Source organism: Epinephelus lanceolatus, chromosome 6, assembly GCF_041903045.1.
Source record: "Epinephelus lanceolatus isolate andai-2023 chromosome 6, ASM4190304v1, whole genome shotgun sequence".
Classification (NCBI taxonomy): domain Eukaryota; kingdom Metazoa; phylum Chordata; class Actinopteri; order Perciformes; family Serranidae; genus Epinephelus; species Epinephelus lanceolatus.
The window spans coordinates 42568019-42591884 of NC_135739.1; the positions used below are offsets into that span (position 1 = coordinate 42568019).

At 40.5% G+C, this 23866-nt stretch overlaps 1 protein-coding gene across 1 annotated transcript in view; it reads right to left on the reverse strand.

Annotated features, from left to right (window-relative positions):
- The window catches only part of rad23ab (RAD23 homolog A, nucleotide excision repair protein b), a 35834-nt gene that overhangs the window by 4062 nt on the left and 7906 nt on the right, over nt 1-23866 (reverse strand). The window contains exons 2-9 of the mRNA XM_078169081.1: nt 23512-23593; nt 20174-20253; nt 16936-17369; nt 16072-16118; nt 8310-8437; nt 8104-8221; nt 6058-6242; nt 3048-3194 (exon numbers count right to left, since the gene is read on the reverse strand). Of these exons, the coding sequence (XP_078025207.1) occupies nt 3048-3194; nt 6058-6242; nt 8104-8221; nt 8310-8437; nt 16072-16118; nt 16936-17369; nt 20174-20253; nt 23512-23593 (1221 nt within the window). The remainder of the gene's footprint in view (nt 1-3047; nt 3195-6057; nt 6243-8103; nt 8222-8309; nt 8438-16071; nt 16119-16935; nt 17370-20173; nt 20254-23511; nt 23594-23866) is intronic.

A 23866-nucleotide genomic window follows, 5' to 3' on the forward strand; every position in this document is an offset into this window, starting at 1 on the left:
ATCATTGGAGCAAATCTTATGCATTGCCCTTTGATTCTTAGGCAGGAGCAGTTTTCTTTATAACATCGGAGATACTGAACACATTGGCGAGGCAACTGTTTGTCGGGCCAGTAGAAAAGTGACTCTGGCTCTGAAAAGACTTATACCTGTTTTTGTGGATTTCCGTGGGCATAAATCAGAAAGGACCATCAAAGAGGAATTCCACAGAACTGCAGGGTTGTCATTGTTATAAGAAATTAATCTACTTGATACATTGTGCAATGATTTATGAACACTTTTTATATATTCAAAGAATTGACTAATTGGCTGCATTTATGTGACCTACATCCCCATCATAGCTCCATCTGAGCATAAAGGAGATTATGTGAATAGGAAGTAATTTCAGCAGTTCATCAATGCAATTAACCTCAACCTAATATTGCAAGAATGACATAAGTAGAAGCAAAATTTTCACCAGTCTGTACAATAGGCCTATCTTTGTGTTTTATTTTGAGTTGCTGCCAAGTGCATTTGGGCCCCATCAGATTACAGCTGAATCAGACGATATAACATATTATACTAAATATATGAACACTGTTAAATATAAAAATGTTTCTATATTTTCTATAATTAGACGCGCATTAACGCATCACATTACATAACATCACTTCACATTACCTATTAACACGCACTGCGATCTTTTGCCCTGTTTGTAATGTCTGCTCCTAAATGCAAAATTATTGGTAATATGACAACTGTTATTGACAATTTGATGGAATGTGTAACTATTGAAATTGAGGCTGAAAGATCCAAAAACATATTAATTAGTTGCATTTATAGAACACTGTATTGATCAATTTAATAAGATTTCTGAGTAATATGAAAAACATATAAAGGTGATTCTGATTTGTGGCAATCTGGAAATCCATCGGTAAAAAAAAAAAAAAAAGTTTTTTTTTTTCTTCCTACATTACAATGTAATTGCAGAATCTGTCTTGAGAGATTAGGTTTGTGGTGACTTCATCAATGATTTGCTAAAATCTAATAATCATATGAAAACTGCAGATTTTGTAAATACAATGTTTAGTTTGAGTTTTTATCCATTAATTGTAAGGCCTAGCAGAATAACTAAAGACTAGCTGATGGCTAGTGGTGGTGCTAGTTCTTGAGTCTCGTGCCAGTTGCCATGTAAACACAGCAAGCCTGCAGGGCAGGCTAACTGACCACAGTGAGAAATTATGCTATAAAAGTGGAGTAAATTACGTCTTTTCAAGTCCATTTTGCATGCCATGGCTTTGGGGCACTTGGATTACGATGGATGAGCCGTTCTGACGTTTTTGAAATGCATTAGCAGAGTTTTATTATATTTTCAAAATGTGGGTTCCATGCACTTCAAGTGTAGCTATTATTCCGGCTAGCTGTTATCCTCCAATACCCCAAATGAGTTTTGTGGATTAAAAAATTACACTGGACTTCTTGTCGGCATTAGGGTCAGTAAGTACTGTCTGTATTTTCATTCTAAAGTGGCCATTTCCTTTAAAGCAGATCTTCAAATCTCAGATTTGAAATTATGTTGCTCTCAGTTGAGTTTTAAAAAAGCCTTAAAATGTAAAATGATTATGGATTATAATATAAAATTATCAAAATGTAAAAGAACTCAGGATTATAATTAAGAGTATAATGTATTTAATTATTAATTTATATTTCTCATTTCTTTAGTATTGTTGATACTCTGGGTTATCCTTTGGTTGACATAGGATAGGCAAAAATAATCCTTGGGCTTCAGCCTATTCTCTTTTTGTTTATTGAGTGTGAGAACATTTGTGTGGAATATTAGAGAATAGAGAATATTTTTTCTCTAGATGTATGTAACTGAAATAATAAGTATTCATTCATTCACGCATGCAGAGATTTCTCTGGATTCTCTGAATCTTTTGATGATATTATGGACTGTAAATGTGAAACTTCACAAAGTGACCATCCCTCCTTTTTTTTTAAAAAAAAAAAAAAAATATATTTTTGGCCATTTTGCCTTTAATGGACAGGACAGATAAGCGTGAAGGGGGAGAGAGAGAGAGGGGGGATAACATGCAGCAAAGGGCCACAGGCTGGATTCAAAGCTGGGCCGCTGCGGCAACAGCCTTGTATATGGGGCGCCTGCTCTACCACTAAGCCACCGGCGCCCCGTGACCATCCCTCCTTGTGAATAACCTAGCCTTTCGCAGATGGCTCTGTCATACCCAATCAGGGTACTATCATCTGACACTAATTAATCTGTTCATTTTAAGAATATTTTAAACAGGTGTTTTTTGAGCATTCCACAATTTTCCTAGTCTTTTGTTGCCCCTGTCCCAACTTTTCTGAAACATGTTGCAGCCACCAAATTCAGAATGAGTATATATTTACAGGAAACAATAAAGTTTAGCAGTTTGAACATTAAATATCTTGTCATTATACTGTATTCAGTTAAATAAAGGATGAAAAGAAAAAATCGTAAATCACTGAATTCAGTTTTTATACAGCGTCCGAACTTTTTTGGGGAATTGGGGCTGGAAGAATACACCAGATTTTAAGATGGTCAGTTCACTCATTGCACAACGAGGTGTCACATTGCTTGATGACTATGCACCGTACACTATCATCGAAATAGGAGAAATACAGATACATCAATACTCACCTTCACTGTCTGAAACTGTCTTGGTGATGTTGTAGCTTCTAGCCCTTTAAATCTGTAGTGTTTGTGTTTTGCATTATTATCAGATCATTTCATTGTAGATAAATAAGAAAACATGAGTCATGATTTTAAATGGCCAAGAGCAAAATTATTCATGACTTGTTTTGCAGTGAATGTCTCCTCACTGTGTGGCAGCTTGTGGGTTCAGTGCACACTTAAACAAGTGTGCACAGAATGTTTTGTTGAATCCAACATGTTGAAAAGAAAGGTAAATATTATTTCATAGGTTTGTGTTCTTTGGTAAACCATAAATACGTCATCACAGCACAAGCTGTGCAATTTCCAGACAAACAATGCAGTTTAATTGGACTTAATAAAGACAGTGGTTACTGACCCTCTCAATGGCCTCCTTCTCCTGTGGGGTGACCTGGATGTAGTTGGTGTGGGGTGACCCCTGGGCCTCAGCCCCCTCACCTCCTGTGTCATCACCTCGTGGCTCATTCAGCATCTGCACAAAACGCTCCTGGTGCTGGGTGATTTGCTGCAAGTAATACATAAAAATGACATAAAAGCAAAACTGACACAGATCAGCGGATTACAATTACACCCAATCAAATAGTCTACATTAGACATGGTAAAATGGCATCCATGGTTTTGTCAGATGTATTTGTAACATATTTCCATTGCTGACAATTGCAAAATAAAATTTAAAGAAATGTATACTTAGTTATGTATTTGTATTTAATCGATATATCATGAAGAATATAGCTTTCTTATCCAGTGGCGATGCTTTCATAACAATATTTCTAACTGGATTCAAATGTCTGCCACTTTTGTAGATACAGATTAAATTCACATAGCTCCTGAAGTAGCAACTAAAATTACCGCCTAGCAGTTGTATGCCTCTTCCAACCAGTCAAGATGCAGATCCCCCCCCCCCCGCAGCACAGAAGATCTATACAATCAGCACAGTTTCAAGATTAGAGTCATCAATTTAGTATCTGACCAAATGTCTCCCCTCCTGTTCCTGAGATATGAGGATGAGTAATGGCCAGAAAAGTTTTTTTTGCAGAACATTATGATGTCACAGTGAAGCTGACCTTTGATCCTTTGATTATAAAAAATCATCACTTCATCATTTTATCCTATAGGACATTTGTGTGATATTTTTCCATAATTATTGTAGTAACCAAAGATCCTGTAAATGTCAATAAATTATCGAGTATTCTATCAATTAATCCATCAACTAAGAAATACTTTTGCTTTATTAAAGAGCAACGTCAATATACAAAAGAGACAACAAGACAGGTCTCTTAACGAACAACTAATTGGTTTCCTTTTTACAACAGTCTACATTTTTATTGCTTAAATTGCTTATAACAATTAGGCTGTAATTGCTACTACTATATGACTGTACTGCAGCAGCCTCCCACTCAAGCTTATCTATCTATCCATCAGTAGTAACTTACACCAGCATTATTCAGCGGTTTACCACACTGACAGTGAATATTTATGTATCCCGTGTGGCTTGACATCTCAGTGTGAAAGCCTTGATCAACCTGTTACACATCAGCTTTTTGGCATTTTTCTATTTCTCTCCTGATATGACACGTGCGCATTTCATCACCCAAAAGAGCTCAGCCTTGGCAATGATGCGATGTCAGTCAGGTCTATGTGTATCACACTTATCTTCACAATCTATGGTATCACCTAATGACACTGACGTTTCAACAGTCAAGCAGCGCAGCACTAGATCTTAAATTAGTAATACAAGACCGTATTTTGAGCAACATTGGATGTTTGTGTTTTTTGTTTTTTTTATGAACTAATTTTAAAAAGCCAAAACAATGTATAACTTTTCCAGGAATTTCTTAACCTGACCCCTTTTACACTGCCTCTTCAAGGCGGGAATTTCCAGTTATCCCACCTCACCATTTTGTATAAAGGTACAGTCGCAGAATGAGGGACAAAGTTGTCTCGTCTTTAAGCCTGCGTCAGAGGGAGTAACAACAGCAAAATGATGCCTGTATAAATGGGACAGTGGGCAGGATGGGATCATGTGCAGCACGAGTGTGATGTGAAACCAACTATGGGAGATTTAAAAAAAGTAGCCAGTCCCAGTTAGCAGCTAACACAAGGAAAAAGAACAGCAGCTGAATATGTTCACAAATTGGAAAAACAATGAGATTCAGGCGATCCTTACCCTCCGAGGAGAGGACGAGATCAGCGCCATATAACAGACGGTAAATGATTGTTATTGCCACGTTAATGCCATTGTTACTGTTTTTAAAGCACTGCCAGCACATATTTTACATGTCACACTGTAGGCCAATGCTGTTGTGTTACATGTCAGTCCTATCATGCCTCTTTTGCTTCAGTGATGCCGGCTTGCTGTCTGAAATCACACACTGGAGCTGCATTATGTTAGCCTGCCGTTGGACTGTCGGACTGTACATTTCCTCTATTCCTGAGGGGTGGTATCAACGGCTGTCACTCAAAGTGCCCCTCCACGCAATTGGAAAGATGGAAAACCAATCAAAGTAAACGAAATGTGTGACGTAGGCTAGCACAACACAACTGTAAACAGACCAGCAAGCTGCAGCGGAGATGAGCTGTGATGATGTCTGGGAAAGAGTGTTGCCGTCTTTGCGGATTTCCTCCTCACTGTGGACTCCGAGTTGCATGGCTGTGATTCCCAGCTTGGTCGCTTCCCTGACCTGCTCCTACATGAGAGCAACTAGCGGAGAAACAACAATAGCCACTGGGTTTTCACTGAGTCCCATCTTTTTCCCGATCAACAGAGCCAGTTGGTAAATTAAACTTTTACCAAACCCCGTAGGAAGGACGGCAAACACATCCTTCTTTTCAATAAAAGCTTTCAGTGCAGCCGTTTGCTCTGCTTTTAAAGAAAATGTACATTCCTGTTCGTTCAACACATTTACCATCACAGTTTCAAAATCAGTAGCTATGTTGGTTGTTTACGAAATGCATTCACTCCGCTCCTTGTCCCTCCTATTCTGATGACATGATTTCAAATAACCCGCCCCAAAGTAATAAACGATTGTGATTGGCCCAGTAAGCTTAAACCGATGCCAGAATGCGCCTTTATGATTGCATGGCCAGACTGATCTGCAGAGCGAAATAGAATATGAGCTCGCAAGATTAGGATGGTTTCACCAGGCTAGCATTATGTACCGTCGTAAACAAAAGTGCCCCTTAAACAGTTTCTTGTTGAGACAGTCTTTAAAAACTCCCAGACCTACATAAAAAAACACTTTTACCTGGGCTCAGAGACTTCATTCTCTTACTGCTCTGTTAACAGGTTTTGAAATATCTTACTAACAGAAAAACTTTAACCACTGGCAGAAAGCCACTGTAGGGTGGTGAGTGTGCTGGTGTAGTACCTGCAGCAGCTGTGGGTTGTCTCTGCCTAGCTGCTGCAGAAGGGCTGGTAGGAGGGCCGGGTTCTGCTGGATGATCTGTCTCATCTGCTGGAACTGAGGCTGGTTCCTCAGGAACTCCAGAGGGTTCCCTGTGGAGACAGAGCCTCCACCAGCAGAGGGAGGCTGGCTGCCAGACACAGGCCCTGCTGTAGAGGGGACGGGTTGGTTACCACTGTTTTGGTTTAGTGTGATAGACCTTGATAACAAAATTAACAAACAAACAAAATTAAAATGTACACACTGAAAACCAGATATGTCTATGTGTTGTTAATGTTGGTGTTTTTTTCCTTGTTCCTCCTCTTCAAAAATCCATAACCCATTTGGTTAACTGGGATAAGATTAGTGGTACCATAATGTTGGTGACAAAAACAACAGCACCTCGTGCAACAATCTACTCCTTACTGACATGTTATCTTTCTAACATTAGTGACAGTAAGTTTACTATTGTTTATTAACTACTAGGTTATATTTGCTCAGCGGTGATTAAAAATTCCACTTTCTGTGTGGCGTTCTTACCCATAGGTTGTTACGAAAAAAAAGGTAAAGTGTAATTTTTTAACCAAATAGGTCCAGGTACTAGGACTCACACAAACTGAGCTCAGGAACTAAAGCCCCATTTCCACTGAAAACCTTTGGTATAGTAACTTTAGTATCGTATGAAACCCATATGGACATGTACCTAAACCCTGGAACTGTTCAGCCTTTCCACCAGTGACAGTACTCTAAGGGCATTCATGCTCAACGTCTTCTGTTCGTTCTCTGCATTCATTTCTTCCATATTGTTGCATGTTTCCTGAACGCTTGTGGACACAGATGAAAGAGAGCAACACCCTCGAAGATCAAAGAGGCAGAGTAGCATACTTCAAGCATGATATGACCGAAGGAGACAACAAAGACATTTAAATAATGGCGGAACATGATAAATCTGTGATATAATGAAAAGGATTCTTCATCTACATATCTGGATGCATATAATGGCCTTACAAACCACCATCATCTACAGTACTGCCTCCGTTTAAAGGTACAATATTACTCCTTGTTTGCTATTGTGTGAAACTTTTGACTTTGCCCTCTTGTTCCATGAGTTGGTTGTATCTATGCCATTATAAAGGACACATGAAAATAGAGGGCAATGACGTTTACAACATTTAAAACAGACCTATCTATTTTCATATGTAAAGGGAGTATAATTGAGCCTTCAAATGTGTGTGTGTGGGGTGGGGGGGTGGGGGGGTGGGGGGGGGGGGGGGGGGGGTGGTTGTTACTCAGTGCTCTGTCCAGTTCTCGATGTATGTCCTCTTCAAGGGTGATACAGAGAAACATCTGCACCTCATTTATCCTTTACAGAATAGGGCTGCACACCAACCTTTTCAGAAAAACTCCAACAGGCTGGAGTGAGAGGTTCTCTTAACGGGCAGGTTTGTGCACTGAGTCCTTGTAAGGCAAGAGCAGGGGTTTAGTGGTGTTGGAGCACACAGAACAACGTTCGACCACATTTTTTTTTCTCAAAGTGAGAAAACAAAGTATTTACACTTCTGGTTAAAATTAATATATATGTTTAAAATGCTTGAAGATCAAATCATCACTGAAGTGACTGACTTTAATGTTCAGCACTTGGTGTTGCATTTTATGCATGAATTGTGCTATATAAATAAAGTTATTATTATTATTATTATTATTATCATTACTATTATTATTATCATCAGGCTGTCGATATCTGAAATCTATGAGTGCCGGTGTTCCATTTGTTTACAAATGAAGTCTGCCCTTTGTTCTTAAACTGATACTAGAGGCAGTGAGTGCTGTTTAGCTGCATTCGGCACTGCAAACTCCATCCCAGTAGTTCCTGGGCTATGTGCATCTTCTACCCCCAGAGCAGAGATAGGGGACTCCACTCAACCCACTGGCCAACAGATCTGAGGTCAGCAGGAGTGAGCCCTGCAGTTGGACTCTGTTGCCACTATGAATAAACGAGCATAGATAGTGGTGATAAAGGTGTGCTCTTACTGGTTGCAGCTGCTGGGGGCTGCCGTGGTTCTTGTGTAGCAGCGGTGGGGGGGTTGGATGGAGCACTCTGTCTAACTGGCTCCTGAGGTGGCAGATCACTGGCCTCTGCTGGAATACCCTGTAGTTCAGAAACATTTACTTCACACTCTAGATTGCAGTGGCAGGCAGGGCTGTGAATAAACCACACAGACAGATTAAATGCTCACCATGAGTAGATATTCCACTGCTCGGTCTGGGTTGTTGTAACTGGCTCTGAGTGCAGCGACTACCTGTTCCCGCTCGTAACCCATGGACATGATCTCTGACACCAGGTTCTCATAGGCTGGACCTGTTACTGTGGAAACAACAGGAGAGGTAGGACAGAGACAAAGCAGGTCAATGGAAGCTGAATGAAACTGAAATGAAGTTATGAAAGAATGGAATAGTCATTACATGTCTTTTGGGGTCCCCACATATCCTTAAGAAGTCTTTAAAGGCACTGAATTCATTAATCTAAAAATAAAGCCTTAAAGCGACACTTACCTTTCTGGAAATTTTACGCTTTTCTTTGTTTAGGTTAAAATGCTATTAATAAGTACCCTGGAAATCATGAATTCTCACGAGAGCCCAATTTGAATTTGCTTAGCAAGTCACTCTGACAATCAGTAATGATGCTCATTACCTATTCCCATGAAACTGAGCTGCACCAATTACATCGGTGTATCTGATATAAGCGGGCCAGAACCGAGCTAAACAGATGACGACAGCGCTGTGACGACGAAGTCCGGAATCAGTCAGTAAACATTGCAAGATGGCTATGGATGAACACCAGTTGTTTGAAACGGCTTTGGCCACTACAATGAACGAGTTAGACTTGGCTTTTTCTCTAAAAGAGGAACAGAAGACGGCGCTCGAGTCTTTCCTTTGCAAGAAGGACGTTTTTGCTGTTTTGCCAACCAGATACGGCAAGAGTCTAATCTACCAGTTAGCTCCACTGGTAGCTAAGCGTATACGTCACCCCGTGTATTGTTCTGATTGGTCGTAGTGTTATCCAATTGCATGCAGTGATATTTACAAATGCATGCTTGGTGCCGCCCCTCAAGTTGGGCCATTTTCATTACTCATAGCCAGACCCTAAATCTTTCTAGATTTGGGTCTGGATTTCCAGGCTAATTAATAAGCTGATGGCACAATAAAATGTAAGTAAATTCCACCAGAGATAAAAACTCATAATTATACCATTCGCATATGGTTCTAAGAAAACTCCGACCAATCATTGCATTCAGACCAAATGCAATGATTGGCCGAGCGTTCGTCTGTCTTCCCCATGTGGAGGCCTCCCACTGACGTAACCGCTTGCGTAACACTGATATTTTTCTTTCCTGCCAGGATGCTCAGAGCTGGAACTGGCTAAAGGCATTGTGTACAGGGCTTGATGTATTTAATGCAAAAAGATTTTCCAACTTGGCATAATGTAAATCAAGGCAGTGGAATCCCACATACAGAGTAAGGAACACAAAATCACCAAGAAAACCCATCAACAAATGCAAGCTATTTCCCAGTTTTGTTCTACCCTCATTTATGACAACACGAAAAGTCATTTATGTTACAACATTGACAAACTGTCCCTAACCCTATGTAACTGAGATCTGCTCATGTTGTTTTTTTCTTCAACTCTGATTAATGGAATGCTCATCTTAAATTTTATTCCAAGTGGCATTGAAAAATTGTCTTTAAAAGTTTTGAATCTAACTTGCCTTTAGCAGTAGGAACCCTGTCCTAATTAAACATGTCACATATTATTATATTCAGAACTTGTTTGTCTATCTCAAACTGCCATCAATTGGTAAACAAGTGTTATTAGACATGTTTTCAAAACAATAATATCTGTATATGAATGCGTATAAATATTTACATATTTTATGATCCAGGGATATAAGAACCATGTTGATGGAACATTCTGAAGAGTAGCACTCTCAGAAAATGGCACCCCAGTAGGTCACTGGGTAGAGTCCTTACAACAGCGACCCAGACTCGTGTCCAGCCCTTTGAATGCCCTCCCTCTCCCCCGTCTCTCTCAGTCACTATCATAATAAGAAATGCCTAAAAATTGTCTTTAAATTAACCTTTGCGAACCAGTCAAATTACAGTTACATTACAGTTTACAGCCATGTCTGTGAAAACATGAGTGCTTCACACACAATTCCCCCACAGATGCACAGAAAATCTATACAATCAGCACAGTTTTAAGATGGATGTCCAAGATTAGTGTCACAAATTCAGTGTCTGATTAAATGTCTCCCCTTCTGTGCCTGAGAAATTATGTCGAGCAATGGACAGAAGAGTGTTTTTGCTGAACATTATGATGTTACAGTGACCTTTTGGATATATAATCACAGTGACCTGGGGCCTCATGTACAAAGGGTGCGTACGTCCTTTTCCACGGCAAAGTTCAGATGTATCAAGAGTGAAATGACCGTGGAAATGTGCGGTGCCTCACGCCAACTTCATGGCTGGCGTACGCACGTTTCTACAGCTGTTGATCCTTTTGCGACACTTAGAGGTGATGCTGGGAAACTGTTATAATAAATAAATGTGAAAACAATTAGTCCTCAGAGTGATGTGCACATCACAGACACATGAACAATTAACACTGATGAACAATTAACACACCCACGTGTCTGCAATTAGATGAGTGGATATAAGAGCATGCGCAAAGTGGTGCCGAAAATACCGTTAACAACAACGGCTGCTTTAGCAGTATTAGAAGATTTGTAAATGGCACAATACGAAGAGAGTGTGTGTTCAGAGACAGATGGCACTGGCACATGATGACAACTGGCTCATCAGCTGCTTTAGGTTCCCGAGGCCAATCCTCCTGGAACTGTGCGCAGCTGGCAGCGCGACACGGTGAGGAGCCATGCATTGCCTGTATCCATACAGGTGCTGACCACACTGGGGTTCCTAGCAACAGGGGCATTCCAGAGGGAGCTGGCCAACCGATCGGGACTGTGCCAGTCGACCCTGAGCCGAACCATGCCAGCTGTGTGGGACGGAATTATCCGCATGTCAGCCAGGTATATCAAATTCCCTACAATGCAGCTGAACAGGCCAACATTAAAGCGCAATTTGCAGCGACAGCCGGTTTTCCTAACGTTATCGGAGCTATCGACTGCACACACATGGCTACAGTATAAAAGCACCATCACAGGATGAATTTGTTTATGTCAACAGGAAGCATTTTCATTCGATCAATGTACAGATCATATGTGATGCGCAAATGCGATTAACCAACATTGTGGCGAGGTGGCCTGGTTCAACGCACGATTCATACATTCTGAGTAACAGTATGGTTGGGAACAGACTACTAGCTGGCACTGTGTGCGATGGGTGGCTTCTTGGTGAGTAAATAATTTATTTGTTTAATTGTCCTAATATTAATCCCCCTGATGTGCACTGAGCATGTGCGCCCCCAAATATTATCCTGTCTTCACAGCATCAGTACTAGTCAGTGGTTAAAGTTGGTGACTTGCTGTTTTTGCTGGTTAAACTACAGCTTCAGATCTTTCTAACAAGCCCCTGATTGTCTCTGTGTGTAAAGTACTCATGTCAATAAACCCATGCGTAAAGTGTGACATTTCTTAATCAGCCTCACCTTTTCCCCGGTGCACTTCTGCATTCATTTACAACAATAGTGTGTGATCCGTGTAAGTGGTGTATAAGATTAACAAATAGAAACTGTAAATCCAGTTCACATAATTATTTGTCTGCTTTCAATTGACCCCAGGCAACTCTCTGTTCAAAGGGGGTGAGCTCCTCCTCTCCTGTCCCCCCCACCTGTTTTGACCACACTTTGGCGGTGGGCAGCCCTCCTCCGCTTCACGTCCACCTTAATGTCACACACACTCTCCCACTCACTCCTTTTGCATTTAGTATTGATGCCAGAGGACAGCGTGCCAAAAAGGAAGGTGAAATTTTTCTTTTTTCCCGTCTTACTCATTCTTTTGTTTTAGTTTTCTGATGGTGCAGAGAGGGAAATCTCAGGTGCAGGGTTCATTTAAATATGATTTGCATATTTAAATGGGGGCGTGGACATGTGCGCTCAATTCCACGTTGATTGGGATGTACAAAGGAAATGTGCTTGGATTCATGTGTACGCACAGATTCATACATCTGGATATTTTTGTGCGTACGACGTTTTCTGGATTTAAGCGTACGCCATGTTTCAGTAGGAAATCCACGCAAGTCTTTGTACATGAGGCCCCTGGACCTCTAACCTATGACCACCAAAAAACTAATCAGTTTATTGTTGAGCCCAAGTGGACATTTGTGCCAAATTTGAAGAAATTCCCTTGAGGCATTCTTGAGATATCACATTCATAAGAATGGGACGGACAGGTACAGACAACCCGTAAAAATAATGCCTCCAGCCACGGGCACACATTACACATTGTTTTATAAATGAGACCCCTGCAATGGCGCCACCAGGGGTGGCCCCCCTATAAATTTGCTGGCCACCCCACTCACCAGCGGGGACCAGGGGTTAGTATGACCTCCCACAGGTCCGACTACCCATAACTCCAACTACCCGCTAATCCGACCATGCAGGTCTACGGCGAGTTTTATCGTCTTAGTCCCATAATGTCCATTGCCCTTTAATCCGACCACATTAATGCCATTATTCCGACCGTCGGATTTCATACCCAGTAGTCCGACCGCCCGTTAGTCCGACCACAGCACTTCCAACACGAAGCAGTCTGTGCACGGACTGTGAGGACAGTTGCGTTTATCTCATCAACGGGAAATCACATCCATGTGCTATATGTGACGTACATGCCCTTATTTGGATAACACATCCTGGTATTCCCCACATATAAAGCCAATTGACAGCGTAATGCGCTCTGGCTGCAGATGTATATTAAGTATTAATCCATTCTTGCAGCACGTCTACAGAAAGTATTTTGTTAGAGACAAACCATCTGTCTGCCTGTCATCTCACCTGTACTAATGTTTTGCCTAGTCTTGACCAGCGAATTCATCAGCTTGTAACAATTCGCCAACAACAGAAACTGAGGCTCATGTCACAATGCTACTTTTACAGGTCATGGGAGGCACAGGTTCACGGTGCCAAGCTGAAATCCCTGATATAACATGAAACCCCAAAAAAACTTAACTCTTTTTGCTTTCAAAATGCAGCAATAAATTGTATAAAAACGAAAATGACTCATATGGTTAGTTTAACTCAAAAACTTTAGTGTAATTAAATTAAATCAAACTCAAATTAACACGCGTCTGGCTCGGACAATTCACTCAATTAACACAGTGTGTCACGCTGATACAGAAAACAAATAACCCCCACTGTGCATGTACTGCTTGTTTATTAATTCCAGTCACGTTTTATGTGTGTGAGATCCTGCCTGTGTGTGCGTGCACCTTGAATATCACATGTGAGGCTATTTCATAACTAAAATGATGGTGAAAATATTTAACTTTGCTAGACAGCATTTCTCTGAGCCATTCGTTAAAAGGAAATAATTTATTTGCTGTGGAAAGAAGGCAACATAATGTGGAATTATAGGTTAAACAATCTTTGCTTCCTTTAATTTAGTTTGGATAACAGTAGTAGCCTAATAGTAGCTGCAGCAGCAACAGCGTTAGTTGCCAACAGCTGTCTTGTTTTTTTTTTCTTTATTACCTCCGCCAAGGAGGTTATGTTTTCGCCGGTGTTGATCTGTTTGTCTGTTTGTCTGCAAAATAACTCAAAAAGTTCTGAACGGGTTTTGATGAAATTTTCAGGAAAGGTTGATAATGGGACAAGGAACAGATGATAAAATGTTGGTGGTGATCAGTTGAAGCGAAGTGGATAAAATAATAAAATGGAGGGAAATCCGAGCTGCTTGGCGGAGGTCTGAGCTCTCCGAATGCTTTTCTAGTTACAGATATGCGACGTTATTTGGCCATGGTGATCGCCGCTTGCTGTTGGTTTGCAGGACTTTCTGCTGATGTTGTTTTTTTTAATCTATGTACACTGTCTTGGTTCGTCATGTCAGAGGTAGTGAGTTTTGGAGTATAGACATTTGTTTGTTTTTGCATCTTCAGCACCAAGGATAGCGCTTAAAGTGATTTTGTTATAACCGCTGCCTGTAACAGGTTCGGGGACATCTTCAGCACCAACGACAGTGCTCAAACTACGGTAGTTCTTGTCTGCTTTTGTCATGTGATGAATTCTACTGTTGGCCTCCTAATAAAATTTGCATTTGTTAGAACTTCTTAATGTTTTAATTGTGTGTAGCTTATGGCAGCCAGTCAGCAGCCTAGTGAGTGGCGACGTGCGATGCGCTATACAGCAGGAAAAAAAAATACAATGATGTCACTCATTCATTCATTCATTCAGTTGGCAGCCCCCGCTACTTAAAACATCGTCCCGTGTTTGGGGAATACCAGGATGTGTTATCCAAATAAGGGCATGTAGGTCACATATAGCAGATGATGTAATTTCCCGTCGATGAGATAAACTCAACTGTCCTCACAGTCCGCGCATAGAGACATTGCAGCTGTTTAGTGGTACCGCTGCTCTGTGTTTATTGAAAGGAGGAAGTTGCCTGGTCCCCCCTGAAATGTAACTTTACTGCGGTCAGATTTTTGGGAGGTCGGACTAATGGGATTCAAACACTAGGTCAGACCTTTGGGAATTTTTTCTTGTAAATCTAATTATTTTTGTATTACATTAAGCAAAGATATGAGAGTTTATTACACATACTGTATAGCCTGGTAATCAGAATCAGAGACTATTGATCCCTGGTGGGAATTTTTTTTGTAACTGTAATTTTTTTTTTTTTTGTATTACATTAAGCAAAGATATGAGTGTTTGTTAAACATACTGTATAGCCTGGTAATCAAAATAAGAAAGACTATTGATCCCTGGTGGGAAATTCTTGTTACATAAAGCAAAGATATGAGTATTTCTGTACTCGCTTCTGTTTGTATGTGCCAGTACCTGCTTTTTCCCAGTAATTGTTTTGATTACAATAAATGTACACCTTTAAATTAAGGTGTATATGTGTCTTTTTAAGGAAAAGGATAACTAGCCTATTTTAAAAACAATGAATCGCCTAACATATACATAACACAGTAAAACAAGATTATTGTGGAACTCAAAATGTTAACTGTATTGTTATTAGTCTATGCACATTAGATCATTAGTAACATTAAATGTAACACAATAAACCAAAGTATATCAGTAGGCGTTTCCTTAAGTCTTTCTTTTGAATTACATTATTTTTACTACAGGCATGCATCACGGCATGTAGTTATCTTTTTCAGTTCAGCCAGCTGGGCAGCTGTCCAAGTGATACTTTCCCCATCTGTCCTAGACATCCTACATAGAAAAAGCCAATTTGAAAACTGGTTACATATATACACGGCCAAGAAATCAGTGTTGTCCAACAGAATCTAGCAGGAGAAATCAAGTTTCCCTAATCTTCTACCTGCATAAACACACTGTAAAACTGTTTTAACAAATTACAGGACATTTTCCATGTCAGCTGAGGATATTTTAAGACCCCTTTCTGACTGTGAAAACAGGCCCACTTCATTTGACAACTACATAACCAGTGTCTCAGGACTCGAGTTACCTGAGTTCAACACCATCTATGCCTGTTAGGACAGACTATCTGAAAGTGTGCCCCTTTTGGACAGTTCTTCATGTTGAGACTAAAAAGACACACTAAAGCACAGAGTTGTTTGATCAGGGAGGCAGAGGGATGCAGTGGAGAGGAGGCTGCAACTGCAGGTTTGTCATCCAGTGTGGCCCTTTAGAACAGGCAGAGTCACTTTGTCTTTGGACATGGTTGGACAACACATCCCACTAGCTAGTTCATTCAGGTTCTATCCACCAAGCACTAAGGTTTAAAGGAAAACCAACATATAACCTACACAGTGGTATTTTTTCATTTATGACATAGGAAAGAAAAGTCACAGATGCATTACCCAGTATTGATGCTGCTTCTTCAAGGAGGCCCAGCTCATCAACAAGGCTTTGGGAGAAATGAATAAAGAAAAAAAATCAATCAGTCAAGTAAATCAACATTCCAATGCCCATGCTATTACAGTAAGCATCCACCTAGCTCTGTGAGGCTGCTGAATGCTAGCATGCTAATGTTGAGCGGGTATTAAGTAACATCTTCATTTAGCATGTCTTCATGCCAACATTGACTAATAAGAATTTAACACAATGTAAAACTCATTAGTGTTAAAGGTATTTGGTCATTAACCAAAGTATTGGAGAAATTATAATTTTTACATGATGATGGAGCAAGGGGTTAAGGGATCAGCAGTGTTATTACAATTCATCCTGAGGGGAACATAAATGTTTGCACAAAATGTAACTGCATTATTTGTGGACATATTTTAGTCTGGACCAATCTGATCAGACCAACCAGCAGACAGACCGACATTGCCATGTCTCTGGCATGGCTAAAACTGATTCGCATTTCTTGTTGTGAGTGAACAGGACTTTGGGAAAAGTCTTACTATTTGAGTCTTAGCTAGGTTCATTTAAGAAAAATGAATACTTTAACTGCTCAGCAACATGCTGTGTTAAAGACACACAATAATCCTGATTCTCAGTAGGGGAGAAAAAACAGACAGAAGAAAGCAGCAGTTAAGTGTTTTCATGCCATTAGAACTTGTTCAGAGAAAATTAACCATCAAACCAGGTTTGCATTATCCCAGTGTGAGCTTTCCTAGCTAATGCAGGTTTTCTAATTCAGTTATGACATTTTAAACAGGTTTCTTGCTTAACCCGATGATGCATTAAACTCTTAGTGTACATAAACATGGGTTTCCTCCAACCTAGGAACAGTGGAGTGGACTTGTGCAGTGCCAGATGGTTGATTCTCAGGTTCTTCCCTTGGCTTGTCTTCTGGTTGGGCAGTGGGGGTGGGTTGGTCTGCGGGGACCGGAGTTGGAGCTGGGGCTGGGGCTGTCTGGACAACTTCTGGTGCTGGAGCTGGGGCAGCAGCAGGAGGAGGAGCTGAAGCTGAGGCTGGGGCAGTTTTTGAGTCCAGAGCTGCTGTTGCTTCAACAGAAGCCAGGGAGGTGTTTTCTGGGACTGTGGGCGAGGTTTCAGAGGGAGGCACTGACTGTGGTGCAGGTGTGGGTGCAGACACCGTATGTGTCGGTGTGGAGGGCACTTGTGTTGGGCCAGAGGCTGAGGGTGGTGCTGGAGCTGCAGCTGGTTGGGGAGTTGGCTGAGGGGCTGCTTGAGGAGGAGGAGCTGGTTTAGGCTAAAAAGACATTTAAGAAATGATCATAGTTGTGTGGTTATGATGACCAAAAGTAGCAACATTGCATTATTCATTTCACTTAACTAGACCAGGCTGATGAGTAGGGCTGGGCAATTATGGCAAAAATAATAATCATGATTATTTTGACTGGCATTGAAATCACGATTATTAAACACGATTATTCACTGATCAAAGCCGCCCCAGTTTGTCCTTATACACCGCGTGCTGGCATTGCAGAATTAAAAGTGGCGTGACACAACACAACAGCACACCTGTCACCAGGTGATTCTGCTTGTTTTTAATCACACAGAGCCGATAACCTCATGGATTTATAGCACAAAGCTTTTCATGTGTTCCTGGTTAAATGGGCCGTTGCTTCTTCTGCTACACATAAGTTAAAAAGAACGACTCGTGCGATGATCTGTGGGATGATTTTACTCCTCCTGCCTGTGTGTGTGCGTGTCTGCTTTGTGCATGCAGCTCTGCGTCACCGCTGTAAAAAGCTCTCCCAGCTCAAAACCGCTGACAAATTTGTGGAATAAGTTCGCAATTTAACACAAACAGCAGCGAACATGTTACTTAACAGCATCCCGCCATGTCGCCTTAGTTTTACCTTACTTCTGTCATCTTCTTCAAGTAGTTTCAAATTCAAAACACTGGAGAAACGTGCCGCGCGACTCCCTATTCCCTCTCAACACGAGCTGAAACAGAAAATGTTTAGACACACAGCTGCCGGGAAAGGAAGGATACGCTGCTTTTACAACACAAGACAAAGCGCAACACGCCACCACGGCATGCAGCACAATAATCATTTCATTTCGATTATCCTGTTTTCATAATTGTGGGAAGCCAAAATCGTAATTGAGATTAAAATTTGATTAATCGCCCAGCCCTACTGATGAGTTTGTATTTTATATTTTCATATCAGCACATATCAGCATATTATCATAAGTCAAATGAAAGCTGGTATTCAAATAATGGCTTAACAAATAGCCTGGTCACTTATAAAGGCTAGGTAAAAAATAGGAATTACCCGTACTACATTGTCTTACATGGTAAATTTGGAGCAATTCTATCGGTACAACAGCTCAGTCATGTCATATTGTCATAGTCAGAGGTTGTTTGTCATTTTGCGGGGGTAAAGAGTAGAGATATGGACGACAGTGGAGTCCTTCAGATAATAGCATGAGTCTTTGGCTGACTATGATGGATAATGTGTGATCACAGTCATTCCTTAAGTATTTTGGTTTAGTTTCTATCTTCAACTATTTGTTAATGTAAATGGGGGGGGGGGGGGGGGGATGATACCAAGCGTCATTTACTAAAGGTAACGTGCTGACTATGTATATGAACCTCATACACTCTCACTTCAAAAAACCAGAACTAACCCTTTGAAACCACTGGTGGGTAAAGTGAATAACATCGATCATTTTGTTACAATGCAATGTTCTGCTGGGAAGCCTTGGGTCCTGGCATTCATGTGAATGCGACTTAACACACTCCAATGACCCAAACACCATTACAGACCGAGTACACCCCCTCATGGCAATGCCTTTCCCAATGACAATCAGTGTTATTCACTTCATCTGTCAGTAGTTTTAATGTTGCAGCTGATTAGTGTATGTTGCATGGTTAGTGGTTGGTACAACCATAAGGCTAAGGGCTCATTTATGCTCCCTTTACGTACGAAAATGTATACGTCCATTTCAACGATGTTACCGTCACTGCCCACATACTTCCATACGCCCTTTACGTTGGCATGGATGTTAACCAATATATCCACCAGGAGGCAGCCCAGCGTCAAAAGTTTATGACAGCAACAAACTCAAAAACAAACATGGCGACAGTGGAGGAGATATTGATAATGTACCTCTTGTATAAAAGACAAAAACAGGGGCAGCGTTGTAGGAGGCGGTGGTCGGTGAGGCCGTTAAATACTTCGCGACTGGAGGACGGAGAATTCTTTTCTCTAGTACTGCCGATGAGATGAATTGTTATTTCTTCTTCGTGTCTCACAAGAGCTACCTATCGGGTAGTAACAGCAACACTGACCCCACGGTTCCCGGTGGTACTGCTCCGTTTGGCCCGTATCCGTAAGCTTTATGGAAACATGCAGAAATACGGACGAAATGAATTTTCAATTGCTCCTACTTTTCATTTGATTGTAACCATTATTAAACTACTGTCAAAAAATCTATTATACTTCCTCTAGGTGTAAAATGAAATGCCTACCAGGAATGGGATTCCCTTTACACTGCTGGAAGCAGAGTCCTGCACCAGGTCAAGGACCTGCAAAACGCTGTAAATATATATGTGTGTGTGTGTGTGTGTGTGTGTATATACATATGTGTGTATATATATATATATATATATATATGTACATATATATAAATTTAAGGGTACGGGCACGGGTAAAAATGAACTACACACAGGCGGGCAGCAGGTGAGAACAAAATTTTCCTGGGTCACAGGACTTTTATTAAGGGATGTGGGCGGGCTCAGCTTTGACTTAGACATAAAGACAGGTAATGGGTCGGTTCCGGTACTGAGCTTTATGGTTGTGGACAGGTGCGGGTGCAGGTTTTCAAAAATAGACCCATGCAGGACACTAGCTGGAGGTCTTTTAATGTGAAGCACTGATGTAGGAAGTCTTGAATACCTCTGACTTTGGCTTTAACAGCAACCATAAACAGAAAAGTACAATGAGAGACTGGAATAATGAGTGAATAAATAAAGACAACCCAAAGCAGCAGAGAGCAGTATGACATGACTGTCTACAAAAAACAATCCAAAGAGACACTAACCTTGGTAACCATGACCACCACAAAGTTCTTCTCATCGATTTTGTACTCTTTCAGCAGAGTGTCATCATTCAAGATTTTGCCTGTGACATTAAAGCAGAAACCACAAATAAGACTTACAACACAATTTTAATAAGAAGGTAGGACCCAACTGGCCACCAACATCGTCAGACACTGATATTTGTTTAAATTTAGGTTGTGACATCAGGTGATCAAATTCAATGTCAGGACAGCGTTTAATGCCAACATCAATTTGATGTAGAATACTGACTACAGATAACGTTGATATTTTGTTGGTTTTAAGTTGTGTTAAGTAACCAAGTCTTATGCCAACTCTATGGGTCTCATTCATGAAAAGTGAGTAAATCTGTGTGTAGATTTGCACATAAAAGCCTACTCTACTAAAAACCTACTCCGGATTCAGGAACGCCGCGGGAAACTCAGATTTGATCGTAAACAGCGCGCCCCCGGTAATCGGCAATTAGCATAAATCCCCGCCCATGAATAGCCAATGACCACCATATAAGGAGGTGTAGGTGCATCCAGTCGACCTGTCAGTCATGGCGCAAACAAAGAAAGAGAGTGAAAGAAAAAAGAATTTTTCCGAAGCGGAGATCGAAATAATTTTGGGTGAAGTGGACTTAAGAAAAAACATTTTATTTTCTTCAGTTAGCTAGTAGTGGTGTGACAGGGACAGACAAAGCGAAGGCCTGGAGGGAGGTCACAGATGCTGTTAATGTTGTCTCCGTGGTACAAAGAACCATGTCAGAGGTGAAGCGTAAATGGTTTGATATGAAACTGGAGGCAAAGAAACGCATAATAGGCCGTAAGGTGAATCAGAAAAAGTCTCACAGAAACTGATTTCCGCTCCGACATCTAAGAGTGGGCTACAATGAGTACCGGGCCATCAAATCACAGCATCCGCGGTGAAAGGACACGGAATTGTGTGCGCTTTTACGCACGCGGGTGTAGGTGATCACGGATATTTTATGTGGGAAAGATGTAGCCAGATGTAGGCCTATTACCTGTTTAAGATACGTGTCTGTCTGTCCGTCCGTCCGTAGCACGAGTCATGTGCGCCACTTCACCACCGACCCAGCGAATAACGCTCAGGCGGAACAGATCATTACTCTCAGACGGAACAAGTGCCGAATTACGACCCCGATCACAGGACTCTTGCGGGGTTATGAGCTACGAACTCCCGCTGATTAGCTGAACATGTATCGATCTTTTTTTATGAAATAAAGATCGTGTAGTCCCCAGATGTCGGAACGAGATGAAACGATAACTGCGTTCACCTCATGGCCTATAAGCACACACAAAAATACAGCGGTCACCAAACAAACAGAAGATTCATTTGTGGAGTTTTGAATGAAGTGGGAACGGCCGAAGGCCAAAGAGGCTGTGTCCTTACGGATATTTTTATTATCATCACTCAACATGTAGAAAGAACGTGTAATCTATTGAGTCGATTTACATAGATAATTCACAATCATGAACCTAATCTGGATCTTAAACCTACTAATTACCAACTAATTTAACTAAATGTGTTATATTTTTAATATTTTGTCATGTTTAGATTACGTGTTTCAAAGGCATCTGTGTATTGTGTACGTAACAGAGCGCAATACGAATTAAAATTGGAATTTCCAATAGTGACAAGCAATATTTATGTGCTTTACTACATTTACACAAGCACTATGAGTGGTCAGGAGCAGGAGTAGATTTTGTTAGTAGCTACGAAAAGATCGGAGCTACTAAAATATTGATGAATGCGGACACGCACGTAAATTTCCGTCTGCGAACAGTTTACACACAAATTCCTTCTGCTCACGTTTCATGAATGAGACCCTATGTCTCTTGACTTAACAACATCTAGTTGTAAGGTGTGATACCATACCATACCCACCATAACGCAATGTCTGCAAAATGTAATGATGTTAACATTCACAAAACATGAAATTCTAATGTACTTTATTATTATTATTATTATAATTATTTATATAATATTACTCAGCTGGGGATAGTCTTCAACATGGAACATATGCAACAGAATCAAACATAATGCAGAAACCTGTTAGGACATATCAGAGGTATGCTGTAGATATAATAATAATAATAATAATAAGCTATTATCCTACATTGCAATTTCTAGTACTGTGACTTTTTAAGCATGGTTTTGTTTGACCTCTCCTCTTAACATTTTATATGTGGACTTTTATTTGTGCAGATGTTCATTTCTCAAAGGTGCAATGACTAGGTAGACTACTGCTTTGAATGGTATTTATTATAAAACACTGTCACAGCATCTTGACAACAGATGTGACACAAATTCCTGTCCAAACCAGTTTCGGTGTTGGGGGGACCAAAAAAGTTGTTTTCTAGCCCATCGTTTTCTAAATGTCGACATCTAGGAGTGCATTTTGGCCACAATGTCAATATCAACAATTATTTTAGTGTGTTTGTGGTCATTTTAATACATGGTTAGTTTAGTTTGACAACTGAGTTACCTAGCGTGAATTCTAAATACTGTGGCATTGGTTACTGTTAAATATAAACCTTGGGCAATGATTTTGAATAGGGATGCACGATATTGGATTTTTTGCTGATAACCACTATGCCGATATATAACAACTTATTTTTCCCTTCCTAATATTAATGATCAATTAGTCTCTCCTGTAGTGGGATTAACAACATATTATATGCAAACTCGTGATGTCCCACCAGCAGATGGAGACATAAAATACAATGCTTTTCAGTGTATGTAATATTCATTGGGCTGATTCTGTTCATTTTAAAGCCAATATTGGCCGATACCGATGACATATCATGCATCACTAATTTTGGAGGGTGATCAAAAGGGGGAAGAATCAATATGAGTTGAACTGTCCCCAGAAATCATTTTAACAAACATATTTGCCAGTTAACTCTTTAAACCCTGGAACGACATCACTATTATTGTGCTTGTGTTATTGTTATTTTCAGACGCCTTTTGCCAATATTCAAACCTTTGAACCTTCAGCAAAGAGGTGCAATTTCTTTCAAGAACATTGAGAAAAAGGGCAATGAGCAACTTGGTAAGAAATGTTCCACAAATTGCAAGAAAATGATAAATTTAGAAAATTATCTTTAAAAAGCTAGGGAAAAAGGAAAAAAAAGCAGTCAGTCCTTCTCTCGTTGCTCATTGCCTTCTTCCCATGTTTTTGAAAGAGACCAGGCCAATTTGTTCCGTTTTCACAGGATTAAACAAACCAATCATTTTCTGGGGCCTCAGTCTAACTGAATATAACCATTCAGTGTATTTTCTTCTGTAACTTTGTCAAAGTCACCATCTGGCTCACCTGCATAGATGAGTTTTTGTCCTGCAGCAGGAAATGCATCTTTTCCTCTGTCCTTCTCTATTTTCTCCTTTAGCGCTTTCACCTGGTATACAACAACAGAAAGAACACTGATATTAGTGAGAAACTGTTTCAGCACCTGAAGGAGCTTATTTCTCAGTTTGGGTACTACTCAGGATACAAGGTAAATGTGGATAAAACAGGCAATGGATATCAATGGCAATATCCCACAAACTGCTAAACTTCCAATTTAGATGGCCCTTGAAGTACCTTGGCATATATATTCCTCCATCTTTACAGAATCTTTATGATGTTAATTACAGTAGTAATGATCTGGAACAATGGTTTACCCTCCCAC